The 19,029-nt window shown below is 39.9% G+C and overlaps 1 protein-coding gene across 11 annotated transcripts in view; it reads right to left on the minus strand.

Annotated features, from left to right (window-relative positions):
• The window catches only part of LOC126853951 (heterogeneous nuclear ribonucleoprotein K), an 83,632-nt gene that overhangs the window by 31,230 nt on the left and 33,373 nt on the right, over positions 1–19,029 (minus strand). For all 11 annotated transcript variants that reach the window (XM_050600211.1, XM_050600204.1, XM_050600210.1 and 8 more), the window contains 3 exons: positions 11,207–11,322; positions 7,601–7,657; positions 3,766–3,809 (listed from right to left, as the gene is read on the minus strand). In XM_050600211.1, the coding sequence (XP_050456168.1) occupies positions 3,766–3,809; positions 7,601–7,657; positions 11,207–11,317 (212 nt within the window). In that variant the 5' untranslated portion in view covers positions 11,318–11,322. The remainder of the gene's footprint in view (positions 1–3,765; positions 3,810–7,600; positions 7,658–11,206; positions 11,323–19,029) is intronic.

The raw sequence follows: 19,029 nt of genomic DNA on the forward strand, positions 1-19,029 counted from the left end.
GAATAATTTCGGGCTGTCGCGTGTAAGAACCGAAACGGCGAAATTTCCGCGAGCGGCGATCGATCGTAAGATTCGTCCTCGCGCTATTTTCCCGACCTACATCCATCCCAGCTTCGATCATATTTACGCGCGACATCGATCGGGGCGAATTGCGCGTCGCGGAAAATACTGCCGGTCCAATTCGTTCAAGGTAATTCATACCGATCTATTTGTCATTGTTGACTGAGAACGACGAGCGAAAAAAAAAATTGAATATTGTCTCCCCCTTCCTATCTTAATATCGTTGTTATTTCAACTTTTATTTGAAGATTTATTCATTCTTGGCGAATCTAGTTTCGAAAAACTGTTTTGCCATGCGCAGAATAACAATCTTATTTTTTTCAAATCATAACCTTCAATACATTCCAGCTTTCGAAAGGCGGGGGAACGACGGTACTTTTGCATATTCCTTTCTCCGTAGCTTTAAGAAAACAAACATGGGACTTTTGGGGATGACAACCGACACGAATCCATCCCAATCGATACGAGGAGATAAAAGACCCTCTTCTCTTTCATCAGTCCTTCTCTATCAGTCGTCCCTTTTCGCTGTCCACTTCCGCGTTTTCCTTTCCTGTTATAACGAGTCGAAATCGCGTATCCTTCCATTCGAATGGATATATCACCAAAGTCGCATATCCTCTTTTCGTTCTGCCGGCGAGAGAAGCATCCGATCGACGATTTAATAACCGCGAATATTCACGCGCTTGTCTGAGAATGATTTCCTTCTTGTTTCGCAACCTTGTAATTTTAGCTAATTTTCTCTCATCTCTGTAATTCTATATATATATTCGCAAATATATTTATATTACATTTATTTTTTCACGTATATTTTATGAAAATTCCTTAGGAATTTCCTAACCGACGACATTCTCGATCGCGAAAGCGAATGACATCATCTTTTCCTACTTACAACCCAGTTTAAAGACAAAATAAAATGATTACACGAATCACTTTGATTAAAAAAGTCGAGACTGAAGTACGTAAAATTTATGCAGGTGCAATATTTTCTAAAGAAGCTAAATCGAGGAGTTATATAGCGTTATGATGCAGATAATTACAAAATGGGTTGGTCGAAAGTCATCCCTTCATGAATCGCAGAATACGCATGTACATATGTGGACTCGCGAATAGCTTTCATGGCAGACGTTTGTGATTACGCTGCACTATATGAGAAGGAAGGAAAGAGAAAGAGAAAACTGTCCGAGATCTATACGAGCGATCTAGACTTCATAGCACATAAAACGTTGAAGAATTCGAAGCTGAATGTTTTATGGTCGCGCAATTCCACGAAAAATATAGAAGAAATTCGATCATTTACACGTGTCATCGTCTTATCGAGAGAGAAGATGTGATAATGAATCAATTGTGCAATTAATGACAATCGAGCGAAAAAAGAAACTATATATCATATAAAGTTATTTTTTTAAATAAGTTCCTTAAGCAATTAATCGACTTGAGAGATGATTTTTAAAACCCTCGACACGTCAAAAAAACCTGTTCCGAAACATTCGATCTTTCATCTGCCCGTTGTGTCGAGTGTAAAAAACACCGGCTATCGCTGTCATTTCGGGATCTTTCTCAACTCGAAAGTGCCTTTTGTTACGTGCCGGCGAAATTCCCGGCCGGATCGTACTGCCGCGAATAGAAATCGCATTAGGGGCATCCTCGAGGAGCTTTATCGTCGGCGGTAAAAAAATTTATTGCCGTCCCAGGACGAAGATAAATTTCGCGTTAATACCTGCGCGCGCCGCGCGACATAATTTCTTGGGGGAAAAAAGGAACGACCGACGGGTGTGTAGATCGAAATCCGCGATATACCCAACGTACGTAAAATCATATAAACGACCACGAAGTGGTGGACACGACAATCACCCAAAACACTATGGCTTTATATTGCGTAAGTTTAAATTGTCGTTGTCAAGAGTGTTTTCTCTTCTCTCCGTGACGGGACACATCGAGTGCGCGGCATTAATTGTGCACTGGTAATGACTTTCGACTTGGCGTGTTAATTAATCAACGTCAGAATATTTCTAATGGAAGACAACCACTTATCGAGGCCAGATATCTAAAGAAGGTATTTTGTCGCGTTGAAATTGCTACTTTGATCGCGTAAATGTGACACCCGTGAATTTCTCATTACGATTTAAAGTTTAGCTCTTACGCTTTATTTCTGATCTTAATTGAAATGAAAAAAATGTATGCCTCTCTCCATTTTTATTTAATGTTGTATCTATAGCTTTTTTTCAACACGATAATAATACCTTTATTTACAATCCTTAACATTGAACCGGCCTTAAGGCCGCGTGCGTCACATACCACATATTAGCTTCCGTGTTAGCCACATATTACAGACATCGTTTAAAACATATCCCCGACATCGTGTGTGTGTATAAACGTGTATGGGTGTCGAGTGATATCGCACACGTCTTATCACGTGGCGCTTACGCAAGAAAAACAAAATAATAATAATAATAATAATAATAATAATAATAATACTAATAATAATAATAATAATAAAACAAGAAAGATAGCGCACATGAGAAGAAAAAAAATAAAAGAAATAAAAATGAAAAAAAGAGAAAATAAAAAGAATGAAGATAAAAAAAAATTAATGAAATTTTCCTACGCAAAATAACGATTAGTTTGATTAATACAAATAATCGAGTAGATTTTTTTTTCTCTAGACCCGCGTATGCGAAGCATGTTTAAAAAAAATATTCTGCAAGATATTCTTTCATCACGTCGTGTCGTCGCGTCGCGTAATTTTAGGTGTATAAAAAAATTCGACTGCAATCTAACGATGAAACTGCCGATGACACATTGGCTTGTTTTTCCGATATGGTACTGAATTGATTTTTTTGTCATGAAACACAAAAATGAATTGAATGTAATTCGCGAAAGGCGCGAAACATTGTGTGGAACGATACAACAAACGATTCACGCAATCGCGTGCCAACGACAGGTGCAGTCAACGACGCAGCATCTAGCGGTTTTCACTCTTGCGATCACGATTTCTTAAAAGTCGTACGAGAGGAACACACGCTGCTCTTAAAGATACCTAATTTAATGAGACAATTTTCACGACATAGTTTGCGATAATCGGAAAAAAAAAAAAAAACTCTTCCAAAATGTATCAATGAAATTTACAAAACGACTAATGTGCTAAAAAAAATGTGTGTTAAAAAAAAATATATAGAATATTTCGAAATATTCTTCTTCTTTCGCGATGTATTTTACGCGATTTGAAATTATTCGAGGACACTGACAAAAAATAAAATTCTACAAAGATACACAGAATGAAGATAAACGCGATGGTAGACAGCGTATTAAAAATAGATGGTCGTCGCGTTACAAAAATAATATGCCGATAGAAAAAAAATACGGTATCGCACGAGACAGAAAAAAAAATGGACAAATTAACAGAAATGAACAGACAGATTGACAGATAGAAGGATATAAATCTCTATAAATAGATAAACAGATAATTAGATAGAGAAGAAGAGAAACAAAAAAGCACAGTAGAGAGAAAGTACAATCGATTACAGAAGGTGAAAAATTAATGATGTATATAGAAAATATAGAAAAGAGAGAGAAAGAGACAGAAAGAGAGAGAGAGAGAGAGAGATATTTGTTTGCTCGCCAGATTCCGCAGGCGTTCTTAATAGGTACCTCGTAATTAGAGACAAAGAAAAATAAGAACATTAAGTAGTTGGTGTTGGTCATTACCGTTCGGGTCCGGGGCAATCGGGTACAATGATTGAGGCTTTGTACTGTCGATTGGGCCGTGGTGGTTGGTTCATTGGTGGTTGGTTGGTGGTTGTTGTCGATTGTTGGTAGGGTCGTGGTGGTCCATTTGCCGATCGAGTCGGGGTCCGTCGTTCCGGGCAGGGCAACGGCAGGGCAACGCCAGGGGGGCAACGCCGGGGTTGGGGCGGGGCCAGGGCACAAACCATCAACCAAGTTAGACATCACGTCTGACGACTGGATTAATTTCGCGACTTAAGCTCCTAATCCCCCTTCTTCCCGCGTTCTCCGCGTCCTCTCCGCTCTATACGGACTCATTCCCGTTCCCCTCCTCCTCCCCCTCCCCACCCTCCCTTCCCTTAAACCCCTTTCTCTTTCATTATCGTCTCTGGATTGTGAGAGAGCGAGAAAAATATTGGCAAGTCGAGTAACAGAAAAATCGCGCTTGTATATATTTCAAATAGATATGTATTTGTTGTATTTTCTTCCGCGTAAAGTCGCGTCTCAAGAATTGCCGCGTTTCGTATTCGCACAATAAGCTAACGATTATTTGATTAAAGTTTCAAGTTTCGAGAACGGTTGATTCTTTCACGAGATTCGTAATACGATTTGCCGACAACTCGTGAAGTAACAGCGAGCCTTACCACGGCTTTCCTCTTCAAGGAAATGCTTAGCCGACAGACGTACTTGTATCATATGTTGGCAAAGACCGCGGCCGGGGTATCGTCCGTTTCCCTCGTCCCCTCGAAGCCATTAAGAATTCCGAAGGCGCACTCGAATAACTTTCCTCTCCCGGTGCGCGACACTTAATTGATGTCTGCTCTACGTAGCGGTCCGTAAGATATTTTAATTGCTAACGAAGTGTCGTTGATCAAGCGAATTTTTAATTTTTAAGCTAAGAAGTGTATTAAGCGTCCCCCGCCTAACTCTTGCGAGTGAGCCTCGTCTCGCGTGTACGTGTAACTGATAATCCCCCTATCGAAAAATTTTATCGACATAAATCGGAAACTTTCGCGAAGAAACGAGGATGCTGCGGTTAGACGAGCGCGATAGCTCGCGTATCTACGAACGGAAATAACTTTACTATCCAAAGCATAGACGGCAAATTATAGCGGTATAAGACGGTAACTCTTCTATCTCTTCCGATCATTCTCCGCGCGCGCAAGAAATATGTAACTATTATCTGTACTATTCGTATCTGTACTGTACGCGGATAAGATTTATCCATCGATTTGCAGCGCACACGAGCAAAGTTTTTCGCGTTCTACGACTTTCCAATATTTTTCTGCACACAACCGAGGCAGCCCCCTCTAACGTCAAGCATATTGTCGCTCGTGGAAGTTTGTGAAGCATCCGCTCCAATCATCAAACTCCACAAAGCGATGAGAGATTTCGCGTAAAGAGGGGTTTCTGAGAAGGCCGCCAGAATAGCAACGCAAACTGGAAATGAATCGTCGAGAGATCCTCTCCAATGGTTTTCACGGATACAGCACTCTTTGGGAATAGTGCTCGACGAATCGTGCCACATTTATACCGGGGATAAAATATATATATATATATATATATATATATATATATATATATATATATAAATTTAAGATCCTCTCTCGATTCTACCAAACTAATTAAACGTTCGTATTATACTAATAATTTATACGACCGTATTCGTTTTCGGCAAATAAATCACATTAATTAAGAATAAAAAATTAATTACACGAATTAATATTAATCCAATTATATTATATATTCAATATCTATCAAATTTTTAAGATATCATTGAAAGGCAGGATCTTCTCAAATTATCTTATAATTAAAACTGATTTCCCCTTATCAATTATCATTCCCAAAATACTGTATCCATCTCGGAGCACGCAGTCGCCTGGAATCTCGCTATTTCAGCGTTATCTCGCAACGTTCTTCCATTTACACTAGAAAACGCTGACTGTGTCCTATCGAGTGAAGGGCGCACTCGTGTCGACAGGTGTTAAGACGCGGAGATATCGCAAAAAAATCGAAGACGTGCGTGCGCACGATAACGTTACGATGAACTCACTGAATGTGCGGCTTCGTCTTCGACGCGTGTGTCGAAACGTGACGGAGGTGCACGCGTTTGATTTGCGACGACGTTACAACTGCACGATTATTATAAAAAGCATGATATTAACGCGATTAACCTTCTGTCTTCCCGCAACGAGTGCACTATAGCATCGCAGCTCGCGAGTTGTGCACTCGAAATCCCCCCCGTAAGACCCTTATGGTGACCCTGGGAGATGATAACGCAAGTAATATAATGATATAATGCGTGTATCGCGGACTTTATTAACGATTACGAACATATACACTACAAAAGACACGTGATTGCTTCCCCCCCCCCTCTTTTCAATCATTTTTTATAGCGGAGTATGTTTTGTCGATTTGTTATCGCGGAGAATCGAATTACATGTATGATAAATTCAAGTAACAATGTACGACAAAATCGATGGATATCTTTATAAAGAGATCGTCAAACAGATGATAAATATTCTATAAACCATATATGACTTTTTCGTAAAAAAATTTAATTGTGCTATTTTTGCGCTCATGATATCCGCCGATTTTGCAACGATCTATAGAGATGCAATGATTCATTCTCGAGTCGACTAATCGGATGAATTGATTGTGAGTCACAAGACTAACAAGGATGACTCTAGCTCGCGGAATGTTACATTGTACTGCGCATTCATGTATTCATTTGGTTCAAACAGGGCGACCCGATCGCATGTTGAAAAACACGAACACGTTCAGAGAGACTCGGGCTCGTAATCTAAATCGCGACATTAACGTCGCGTGGAGACCTGCGCGATGCATCGATCAGATCGCGCAGACAAAGACGAGAGGATTCGTCGATCTCGCCCCACGTCGACAAGTCCGGGTAGAGGGACGAGCTCTCTCGTCATCGATCATCGCGAGCGTGCAATTTTCGTGCTTTTAAGGTATGGCGCGCGAAAATAAAAATCGAAGCAAACGAAGCTACTATCCTTGTAAGAAATAACGAATGTCTCATGAATATATTGATACGATGCAAGATATACATGAGAGACGAGAAAAGCCATCCCCCGTGTTTCGGAAACCAAATGCATAATGAAGCTCGTACTGTGGAAATGTCTTTGGAGGACGAGACGAGCGCCTGGCCAAACAAATTCTCGCAATAAAGCCTTTTACACGCAGTAATTCTCATTCTCTCTCTCTCTCTCTCTCTCTCTCTCTCTCTCTCTCTCTCTCTCTGTCATGCTTCGTTCTTTACACAAATTATATAAATCTCCGTATCAACTCTCTAGCGTTCTGTGTGTCTTTTATATTCATATAAACCATAATTATTTTAGATTCAAATGATGTTAAAAAGCTCAAGGGAGCTAAAGGGTTAATTATGTTACAGGCACTCGTGTCATCGATCCGTAGACGGTGGGCGAGAAAAATAAAATGCAAGCTGCGATTTTTTAATTAATATGACAAGTCGATTAAATCATTGCCGGAAAATTGACAAACGGAATAAAAAGTGACTCTCAATCAATTAAAAATCCGACATAGAATTAGAACTAAAAGCGCAAACATAGTCAAAAGATCGGAAAAATGCGTGGCTTTAGTATACAACAGTATGCATTTTAAATTGTACTGCTGAGACGGTTTTTACGATCTTCTGCTCGATTATTTATACGATCCTTGTCTTCCACTATCTTTTTTTGTGTTTGCTCGTAACAAGGAGCTTCGCGAGAAGACAGACAAAGACAGGAACGAAATTGCAGCGAAACTACGAACGAGTCGAAGCGCAAAAGCTTACCTGACTCCTGAGTTTGGTGATGTTTTGGCCACCCTTGCCGATTATCGAACCGGCAACCTGTAACAAAAGATAATACAACTTAATTAATAAATAAAAATAAGAGCAAATAATTAAAAAATTTACTAAGATTTCAAAGAAAATTTTTTTTTTAATTTAATAAATTTAATAATAATATTAAATACTATTTGTGTTTAATTATTTATTTATCTAAACTTTATAAATTGTTTCATTTGAGATACGATATCTTGCGATGACACATGCATCAAAACCTGACGTACCAATCTAAGAATTAAACAACTTCCGTCAAAATTACGATCAATGATACATTTATACGATCCTCAGTCTTTATGGCGTTATGTTTAATTAAAAAATAAATGTTTAATTAGCGAAAAATTTGTAAGTGAGATAATTCGCCTAAGGAAATTTACAAGGATGAAAATACGGAAATTCCGTTCTGCCGTCACGAGAGCCACGGCTGTATGCATCAACTTCTCGCTTTCTCTAGAAAGCCCCGTTTGATGCGCGCGATAAAAATTTTACGTTCGCTTCTCTAGTTAGGTTTTTGATTTTTCCGCAGTTCAAACTTCCGGCATCGTTCCTCATGCCACCTGCGAAAACAACTACTGTTATTGTTTCTCGTAAAGCGCGAAATGATTGCAGCTTACAATGGGACGGAATGCGACACATATCGCGAGGATATCGAATTAAATTTTGACAGATTTATAATGTCGCGGCCGGTGCTGTCTTTAATAACAGATGTGTTTCAACGGCTAATTAAATAAACTCTAGTATTATTTGACAATTAACGCTTTCTCCTGCGAGAGAAGGTACATCAAGGACGCACTTCGATGCGCACAAAAGCAGCAATGTATTATGATATGATGTATTGACGCTGGAATGCGGCTACGCAGTTTTCCGATGATGCTACGTATTCGCCTTCGCCCTCGACAAAATAGAAATTTGCAGATGGAAAGAATAACGAGCACAGTTTTCAAAAAAGAGTTTTCCGATTTTCCAAAAAAATTAAAAAAAATTATAACATTTTGAGAATATGTAGAATACTTTCATAAAATAATTTTTATTCGCTGCCTAAATTTAAGCGAGTGAAATCAATTTTCGAAAATTGGACGATTTTTCATTTATATATTTCACTTTTTATATAATAATAAACTTTTTGTAGAGGAAGATTGCTTCTTTACTGAATATTTTGGACCGAGCTTTCTAATTTACTGAAATATATTTAAAATACATTATAAACACATTATAAAATTTATAATTATTTAAACAATTCTAGCTAAATTTTTTGAATTTTTCCTTTAATTTGTGACTAATAAAATAAAAATAAAAAATGGTCTAGTTTTTTTATTCTAATCCCTTAAAATAAACTAGAATAATAAACCAAAGTAACTTTTCAAGATACTCTTCATATTCTCTCCAAAGTTCTATCCATAATTTTTTAAATTTTCAAACAATTGTAAAATATTCCGTGCACATACATAGTTTCTTGGCACAGAAAGATTAAAGTTATGAATTCAGCAACTTTCTACGAAGGCTACGGCTATTGGAAATGCTATATCGATCGTCCCTGACACACCGTGCATTAATGACAGCACGCGATGGTATCGTCGATTACGTAGCGCGAGCTTCGAGCATGAGCGCGATCGAGCGCGACGTCGTTCGTAGTCGACCGCCTGGATCGCAATAAGGCGCCGATTAAATCGCACCGGCACGCACCGTAGTACACACGTTGTTGTCGTCCATTAGGAAATTAAGGCGCGATCTTGCTCAGGGCCATTCGTTAATGATGTCACGTGCATCGCGTCGCGCTGAGTCGCGTCAGAGTCCCGTATCATCAAGCCTCACGCGAACATGCGTCAAATTTTCGAAAACTTCTCTCTTTCCTCTCGTTCAGCAGATTTACAGATGTTCGCGATAATTAAGCTCTAAGAAAATACAACCTACGAAAATTCCAATTTACTCGTCAAAATATTGTTTCACACGACGTATGCCGTGTTTTTGAATGCTCGCGTGTCGATAACATGCTTCTTATCTGCACCCTCACAATCGGTCACTCAATTAAATTAAGCTTATTAACGTACGCGATATACAAACAGTTTATATCGTACGCGAACTATGTGTGCTTTGCAAATTGGTATAACTCGCGATGAATCGTTGCTATGAATCATCCCTCGAAAACATCCGAAGATACGCCGAGGAAAATTACGGAGAGATACGAAAGGAAAATGTTTCGCGATAAAATCTGCGTTGTCTTCCAACGAAAATACATCGAACAAAGAAAGCGCAAGAAGCGAGTGCTTCGTTCTATTCCCCTTGATATTCTCAATGCCTACAATCAATCACTATCGAGCGAAAGGAGGTGCAGATAGACCTCGATTCATGATATTACTTCTGTCCCGATGCCCTCGAAAGCAGACTCGGCGGCCGCTGCAATCGCGATATTCGTCTCCCGCGTCTTATTGTATCGCGGAGGAAACGATGGCGCAAGAAAATATCCGCCCAACCGACAGAGCGAGAGAAAAAGAGGGACATCCGGTCTGGCGATGTATCGGCGATATAATAAAGATGGAAACTTATAACGCTGAAGCAACTGAGAGATCCGTATTGCCTTAAAAGATCGTGTATGCGATTTTTTCCGTTAGTCTACCGAAGGAGGCTTGAGATTTTTTTATACAGATTCGCCGCGGGATTTCCCGCGATGGAAAGAAAGTAGAAACTGATAACGGTTCGCCGAGCGGGGCGACAATGACCGGAAGAATCCCGGCTGTTCCATCGATAGAGCGGACGTGCCGGAGGTGGTCCCGTGTTGCACACATATGGATAGACGGTAACGATACAGCCAAGACGGCGAAAACAGCCGGGCCGAATACGCGTGACTGGAAAATACATTGACCCAGTGTGGCGAACACGTGTGGGAAGCACGTCGTCTCCGATCCACATTGTGCGCAGCAATACACATTTACGTGCACGAGAAGAGACGAAGGCGTCGCCGACGACTGTCGAACTTTAGGCTTCCGATTTAAAGAACACGTAAACGCGAATGTGTGTTTCCGTATTATTTCAAGAATGTAATAATATTATTCGCAAACGTTGACTTCCAAGAAAAGAACTCCATTTAGAAAATTCTAAAAAATTACTAACTTTGACAATATGAAAATTAGCAAGCGTAATAAGTAATATGCTACTTTTGTTGTTTGTAAATTCATTCTGAGAATAAAGTAAACTTTTGAACATTGCGACATTTTTCATATTTACTAGATAAAATATTCGCGAACGAAACAAGATTTAAAAAATTTCACAGAGAAAATTTATTATTTTTTTTTTTTTTTTTAATTTAGCATTTGCAACGTCGCAGATGTTTAAAGGATTGTAAATAATTTGTAAATAATTAAGTATTTTCATCTTTTATATTTGTGAAATAAAAATGAAAAACTTGTGTATCTCATTTATCAAGGCACTATCTCCATATTCGCAAAATTTCGCAATTTTTTATTTTCTGTATCGGAGATATTTTATTGGTTGCATATCTCTTAGAGCTTAAAACATTAATTTGACGATATCGTATATACATCGATCGACAACACTCACCTTACTCGGGATGAGAAGACGAAGCTCATCGTCACCCTGTCGATAGCGCTTGTGAGGACTCGTTGGACCTCCAGAACCTGTCATAGCGCCAGCCTCGGCTTCTCTCTTCATTATTCCTGAAACAGATAGAAATTCCTCGTCAGAAAATGCGTCTCTCGTATCTCGCGGAACTCGTCTCGCGAATAAAAACAACGAAGCCGATGTTGTTTAACGTGGTCGTATAATCGGGCCGCGGAATTTACCGTAATTTCGAATAAAACGTCGTCTCCGGTGGCGCACAAAGCACAAGCGCTTGCCAGGATTATGGCTCGTAAAGCCGCGATAAATTAACATACGCTTCCGACCTCGTTGACAGTCGCGGCTCCCTTGACGAAAACGCCGGATAAGAGCAATAAAAAGACGTCGTCTCGTAAAATGGCTTTCCCATGACATCAACGTCATTAAAGCGAACAAGGCGATTTAAAGGCTAATAAATTGTCGCGAGCGAACAGAATCTATCCAGTTCTTTAACGCGTACTAATGCAAACGAATTTAACTATAGAGTGTTCCGCGAAAAACAGATCAATGCTTTTCTCGAGTAAATTGTATCGAATAATAGTAATGAATATTCTCAAGTCTCTGAGCTTTAATAAACTGGTTTATAAACGTTTGAATACAAACAAAAGGAAACACACAGAGTTGTTTTCAGATCAAGTTAACGACAGGAATCGCATTTAATTGCCGATCAAGCGCGTCGGAAATATCTACGGAATGATAAACCCGACGGGGATTGGAATTTAATTATTTCTATTCTCGCGCCGCCATTGCCGCTGGAAAATAGAAGCGACGATTAATTCTCCCCGCGCCAGATAATTCTTTCTTACGTGCGTCGATATCCTTCGCAAGGCGCGCACACCGCCGAAGATTTATTGCTTAATTAGAGATTTAGCGCAGTTTCTCCGCGAGTGTGGCCGCGGGCATAAACGCAGACTGGCATTAACCTCTTAATTTTCTCCCCAGACATAAATGGTTAAATTGTTAATACATTGATTTTCGTACGCCAACATGAAATTAAATTCTCTTATTAACGTTGAAATGCAACAGATATCGGCAATAAATTGAGAGAATTTCAAAAATGCGAATGCATTTCACGTTAATAAATATGCATGGGAAAGAAATTATTTTTGCTAAATAAAAATAAAATATAATCGACTGAAATACGAGTTACATTCGTCGACTCGCTCCCTTGAGATCGTATAATTATATGCTACATTATTGATAAATTTATTGATAAATCAAATCTCGATAGAATATATCGATGTAGAGGAGATTATGCATATAAATTGACGCGATAATCACTGTTTATCTGCTCACCAGTCCGAAATGTTTACTATAATACGATTGAATTGCGAATAATTAATTACATAATCAGTCTGTTTGATCAAAGAACAGTGAAGCTAACCACACAATGGCGCTCGGTTCTCCGGTAATCACTAATCACACACACGCGATGTATCCCCCCCGTAATACCGGCAACCATAAGCTTTATCAACTGAAATTCACGTACGAATGGCTCGTGTCTTCGTGCGTACATTCAAATCAACGAATTACTCGCTTCCAAACTACTACCTTGGTCGTGTCAGATTGCGAAGCTATCATCGCGGCAAGAAAACGAAATGAAAACTCGTTGCTGCTTGCCGACTGATCATTTGTCCGCATGTAGCCGGTGATAGCTCGACGCGTTTAGCATAGAAATCGCGGCTACATGAGCGGAATACAAGACTATACCTGGCAATGGGAACATCATAATATAAGGTTATAGGCAGTCACAAGAGAATGCAGAGAGAAACTTGCGCGATATACATCTAGTAAGGTGGCATATTGCGTTTGCAATGCGTGTGCTTGTCATATCAATGTCGCTAATTACGTTACATACAAAGTAAATTATTAAATCCTTATTTTAAAATCAATAATTTTGCATATTGACTGCAGTGCAGAGTTCCATTTTTGTGTCCAATCTCCATTTTCGATATCAAACAATCACTGGAAAATAAGGATTTTATATCTTGTTTAGAAATCTTAGCCTATATATATATACATATATATGTATGTATCGCAACATTATATATCTTAAAATTATCTTCCTCTTTCTTTTCTCTCTTCCCGCTTTTTTAATAAATATATTTTTATAATATAAATAAAACATCAATTAATTTTATTTTTTAATAAATTTATTTTTACTTTCTCGATAAAACTAGATATTTTTTTAATTATAATTTTATAAACTAATTTTACACGATCGCTCGGCATATACAATTATTTAAGTTTGTAATTCTCGTTTCATGTAAATGTATAAATCCTCATTACAATAGTCTGATCATTGAACAATTTCCTGAAAATCCTCGGATTAACTTCTTACAATTCCGCACATTTTCACGAGACGTGGCGTAACATTAACCGCAGTTTTATAACCGCGACGTGGCGGTAAAGCGCACTCTTTGTACTCGGCAAGATATGCAAACCGAATATGCAAACGAAACGCGCCAACTGAACTAGGTCGTATTCGTTGTATTCGAGACCGATTATAATGCACGCAAGCATATGACGAAAGAGCCGAATCGGTTTTAATCGTTTTCTCATGTCGGACGATCGCGGTATATAACAGTAAAGCATGCGCGAGTTAAATATTTGACGGATAATGCCTAGAGAGCGATGAGCCCATCTCGAATACAGACTATCGATAATAATTATTCAACAGTGAGCACAGGTGAGAAAAATTGTACTGCTTCATTAAATGCACAACAGAGGTGATGATGAGGTCATTAGTATGTACTATTAGAACGGTTGCCTACTAATTGGCAATCACAGATTCAACCAGTCACTCTACACATTGATTACAAGATTTTTTTTTAATAAGATTTCTTACTTCTGTGACAAGACACTGATGCCGCGGATGGATAAAACCGCCCGCCAAAATTATCATTAAATTGTACAAGTAATTTATATTCCAAGAAAAAAGATGAGCCTTTTATATAAATATTTTTATTTTGTATTTCAAATATCATTTTACCTATTTTTATAGATGAATAATTGATCGAGCTGTACGCAATAATTTTATTTTACTCATAATTGTACTAATTACTAAATAAGTATATGGGTATAAGTTGTCATGGAAACTTTTCAGCACAATTTTCATCATTCTTGTAAATAAGAACGTCGGTCAATTATTTACAGTCAAATAACAGTGAATGTCAGTTTGATCAATCAATTCGTAGAATCGTAAAAAAAACGCGGAAGAATTCAATGGCAATTATTTCCCTGCCAAAGAGAGAGAGAGAGAGAGAGAGAGAGAGAGAGAGAGGGAGACAGAGAGAGAATCCTAATGCATCGGAAGATTGAGGATACGTCCCGGGGTTAATAACAATGTCGGCGGGATGCAAATGGAAATTAAAGCGACGCGACGGTATCTAGATGCCGCGTGTGCATACGCACGCGATGAAAAAGCAGGACGGCGGAATCGATACCACCCAGTAGATACCGGGACACACGCGACGTTAATAATTTACCGCAATGATTCCGCAGCGAAAGGGCGCACTTCCGATTCGCGGCCGTCTTATCCTTCTTTCCCGTTACGAGGCCACGCCAAGAATGACCTTAACAAGATTGCACAAAAATATCCCCGGCGAACGACGTACGTAAGTCGGAAATATTGTCTGTACTACACACTGCCATTATCACGAAAATTACCTTCTAAAGTGCGAAATTGTCGTAACTTCTGTTTATCGCGCAAAAGCGCGTCGCATCTTTAATATTCCCGTGAATTAATTAAAACAGCACGCGCGTTGGTATCCATTCGAGATATAACGTTTAATAAAATGGCTATTGTGTCGAGCATCGTTTATGAAATTATAATTTTTTACCTCGCGTCTACATACAATACGCTCATCGATCCAATGTGGGTGCGTGACCGCGCTTCTCGTGACGCGAACCGAAATAGTCTCCCAGCCACCCTCGAAGGCGAAGGGGGTTTGTTCCGTCGAGCTTCGTCGCGCAAGAAAAATCGAATGACAAAATGATAGAGTGCGCTCGCGCGTGCTGGTCGATTGTGTATGCGTGCACGTGTTGCCTCGCTCATACGCAAAGAGAAAAGAGAAGAATAAAGAGAGAGAAAGAGGAGGAGGGGGGGAAATCGACAAAGACACGAGCAGGGCGAGGCACGTGAAGAGGAGGGGGCTGGAAAAAAGGGCGCCGCGGAGTCTATCGGTAGCGTGAGGCGCCTGAAAGTCCACTCTCCACAGGAGTGCAACGACTAACTAGTCCATAACCAGTCCGCACGCTAGTACCACAAGTGATATAGAGGCACGTGAGGAAAGAAGAAGAAACGAGAGAGCGAACGACCGGGACGAAGGGAGATGGTAATTAAATCCTTCGATGCTCCATTTCGATAATGCGATCATTACGCGGTGTTGAATCCTTTTCTCGATTGCACCTCTTTGTTTCTCAGTGATTCGATAATTTGAATCGGTGATTTCCTCGTGATTTATCTTACGAAAGCTCGAGTCTTTTCGGGCGCGATTTAGACACGATGATCAATTCGTTACGATTGAACTATCGAACCAAATCGTTCGATAGAAAACAAGATTCCCTTTAATATTATATTATCATAGAAACATTGTCAAGTATTTTAAATGTGAACGCGTATTATCAATCTCTTTCGAGTAAAAATTTTAGGCTTATTATCCAATCAATCAATTAAATTTCGCTTGGACGCACACATTGTTACCATGCGCTTCTTAATCGCGTATCACGAACAACGGTCGATTAAAACAAGTAGATGCCATAGTAACCTGATTAAGCAAACCATCGTTTGCAAAGTTTGGCGAGGCATGCCGGATGAAATGTAATTAGCTCGATGTTATAACGCTGCTCGTGCTTTTGCTGACTGCATGAAACTATGTCATAGTGTGAATGTATGTCACAGTGGAATGTTCCGGAATTGATTAAGAATGAGAGGATATGATATGCCAAATAGAGAGAAAAGAGAGAAGAGAGAAGGATAGCGATACATCTAACAAACTGTGGGGGTGTATCGAAAGTGATATCGCCGAGTTAAGCAATCTCGACCAAAATATTTCACTTTTCCCAAAAGTTCGGCGCGAAAGAGAAGAACCGCAGGAAACAAGTCGCGGCGCATGTATCCGAGACGGAGACTGTTTTTCCGGCCCGGATATAATGGCGCCTTCCGTAGTTATATATATTGTCCAAGTAATTATTTCGTCGCCGCGCAAAGAAAAAGCAAATAATTGTGACGCCAGCGTCGCGACATTGACAATCCTACAATCGCAAAAGTATCGAATATTGATAGTTTCGTTATTCGAAAATTGCGTGTCGATACCTCGTCCGAGATTCGCGATACATAAAAAATTTCTTTCTTTCGAAGACATCGATTTAAAAAACGAAGAAATAGATGCTCATATATATATATATATTTCCTTCTTCACTAGAATTCCCCCCGGAAAAGGATCGAGACACGATAAAGCGTGCGGAAGATTGAAGAAAATTCATACGCGGCGGTTTACAAAACGACAGATTGTCCGCGAGGACGAGGAAAAAGTGCCGTGAAAGAGGGAAAAAGAGACGAGGGGAAATCACGACGCGGGGAAAGAAAGTACTCGCTCGCAATACAAAGCCGGGGCAGTCGTGGACCGGACAGCGGAGCCCCATAAATCGAGTCGACGAGTTGCAAGGAAAGAAGCTTGTTTACCGTTCTTGCCTCGTGTACCTCTCATCTGGCTTCTCCTTTCACTCCACGCGCGCGTTTCCCGCCATCTCGTGCCTCTCCTTCCTCTTTCCCCCAATGACGATTCCCACGGGACCTCCCGTAATTTCGTAAACTACCCCGGTCGCATTATACCATCGATGGATTTATTCCTGATCTACAAGTTAAGGGCCGATAACCCCGAACACGTAATGATGGCTCTTTCGTGACGAGACGCCTTCTTCTCATACAAGACAATGGAGGCATTCCTGAGTTTCCCCCATTATATCTCTTGTTCGTTAAAAAAAAAAAAATATTCATAAAGAATATTCTATGAAAAAAGCCTTTCTCGAGATGATTTTGCGTGAGATTTCGTTTTATTATAACTCCAGTTCTCTCCTTTCTTTCAACGATCCTATTTTTCAACGGAGATAATGTCGGACTGAAAAAGAAACCGTGTGATCCGCCGCAACATCCATCTGCGTTTCAATAAATGACAAATCCGAGTGGATCGAGATGATGAGTGTTACGCGAGGGTCAGAAAATTGCCATTAGATTGTAACGGGGCGCGGAAATAAAAAAGGAGAACCGGTCTGTAACCGCCACATAACTGCGATGACGAACGTAATGCTGGCGTTAGTAAGCAGGCGCGATGTACAACGTAAAAGCGTTACCAGTACGCGCTATTCGCGGTCCAAGGTACCGTAAAGCGTGGTCGTCGGAAAGAGAAGCTCGTTTACTGTTTTTCCCCACTGTGTTCTTGCGGCTTTTCTAACTCGCGATGGCTCTCTCCTCCATCGAGGATGTTCCCGGGATTTTCAGTGTCGCCCATTTTCCTTCTCATCGCGCGGACCGAAATATTTTTCCTCTACTGTTTTAATTCGTTTTTTTTTTTCTCGAGTACGATAAATTTTTGCAACTTTCGCGCAGAAAAAATCAGGCTAACTCGCATAAACAAAATAAAACGCTGCTATTTTTTTTAAATAGAAATTTAATTAATAATTTAATACAAATTTAATTAATAATTTTGTCGAAGCATAAAAATGGTCGAAAAATGCTTTGAAAGAACAAAAAACAGTGAATAAATTCGCGGAAAAAATGACGCACGTATTTTATCTAGTAAAGAGATAAAAGAAGCTCGTTTAACATCGTTCTATATCAAGCATTCGTCTTTCGTTCGAAATATCTCCAAAAATCAATGTGTTCTTATATTTTCAATTATTATGTCTCCTTTTCTTCTCGTCACATCCACATTTGTCGCAATACTGCATCGATTCTACTTTATCACAATTATAATCTTATCTTCTGATTATACATTTACCAAATATACTCCGATTAAATAAAAGTACTAAAGATTTTTAGACCATTTTTTTACCTGTGCGAGACGAGAAAAAAGTTGCTAATGAATTGCATAAATCAGGCATGTGATGCATCGGTTGAACGGCATTATTAAAAGCAAAATAAAGTCGACCGTTCACGGGCACAACCGCATGGAAATTAGCATGAATATGGATGAGCGTTGCGATGCGTGCACATACTTTGCTCACGATCGTAAGCCGAGCATAATATTCGACTTGAGTGAATAAAAGGGGAATGAGAGGAAGCCGACGAAGGTGACGGTGGAAATTGGCTGGTGAACCGCGAGATTATTGGTCGAGACTAAACGGAGTTGGCTTAGAAATTCGACTTTTGACGTCAGTATGAGAGACGCGTCTACTAATGCACACTGTTCGCTTCTTCCTCGGGATCCTCGAAATAGAATGATTAACGCCGCCGAACGCGCCTGTGAATTCGACACCCGGTATGCGGGACAAACGTCGCGTCGCGTCGTGTCGCGTCGCTTACGGTACTTTCGGACTGTTCGATACGTTACGCGCGTTGCCTACAAAACGCTCCGCATCCTCGCTGAAAAGGAACACGCCTATGTAAAGAAATATGCAAAGTACGGCGGACAGACAAGAAGATTGGAAAGCCGGAAGCCGTTCGCGCGCGCGCGCGCCAACAAGCGTTGTAACACATGGTAACAACGTAGCCAAATAGAGAGTTTGTGCCGCAATCTTCGTTGCGTGAAACAAGTGTTAAAGGA

Source organism: Cataglyphis hispanica, chromosome 13 (genome assembly GCF_021464435.1).
Source record: "Cataglyphis hispanica isolate Lineage 1 chromosome 13, ULB_Chis1_1.0, whole genome shotgun sequence".
NCBI lineage: Eukaryota > Metazoa > Arthropoda > Insecta > Hymenoptera > Formicidae > Cataglyphis > Cataglyphis hispanica.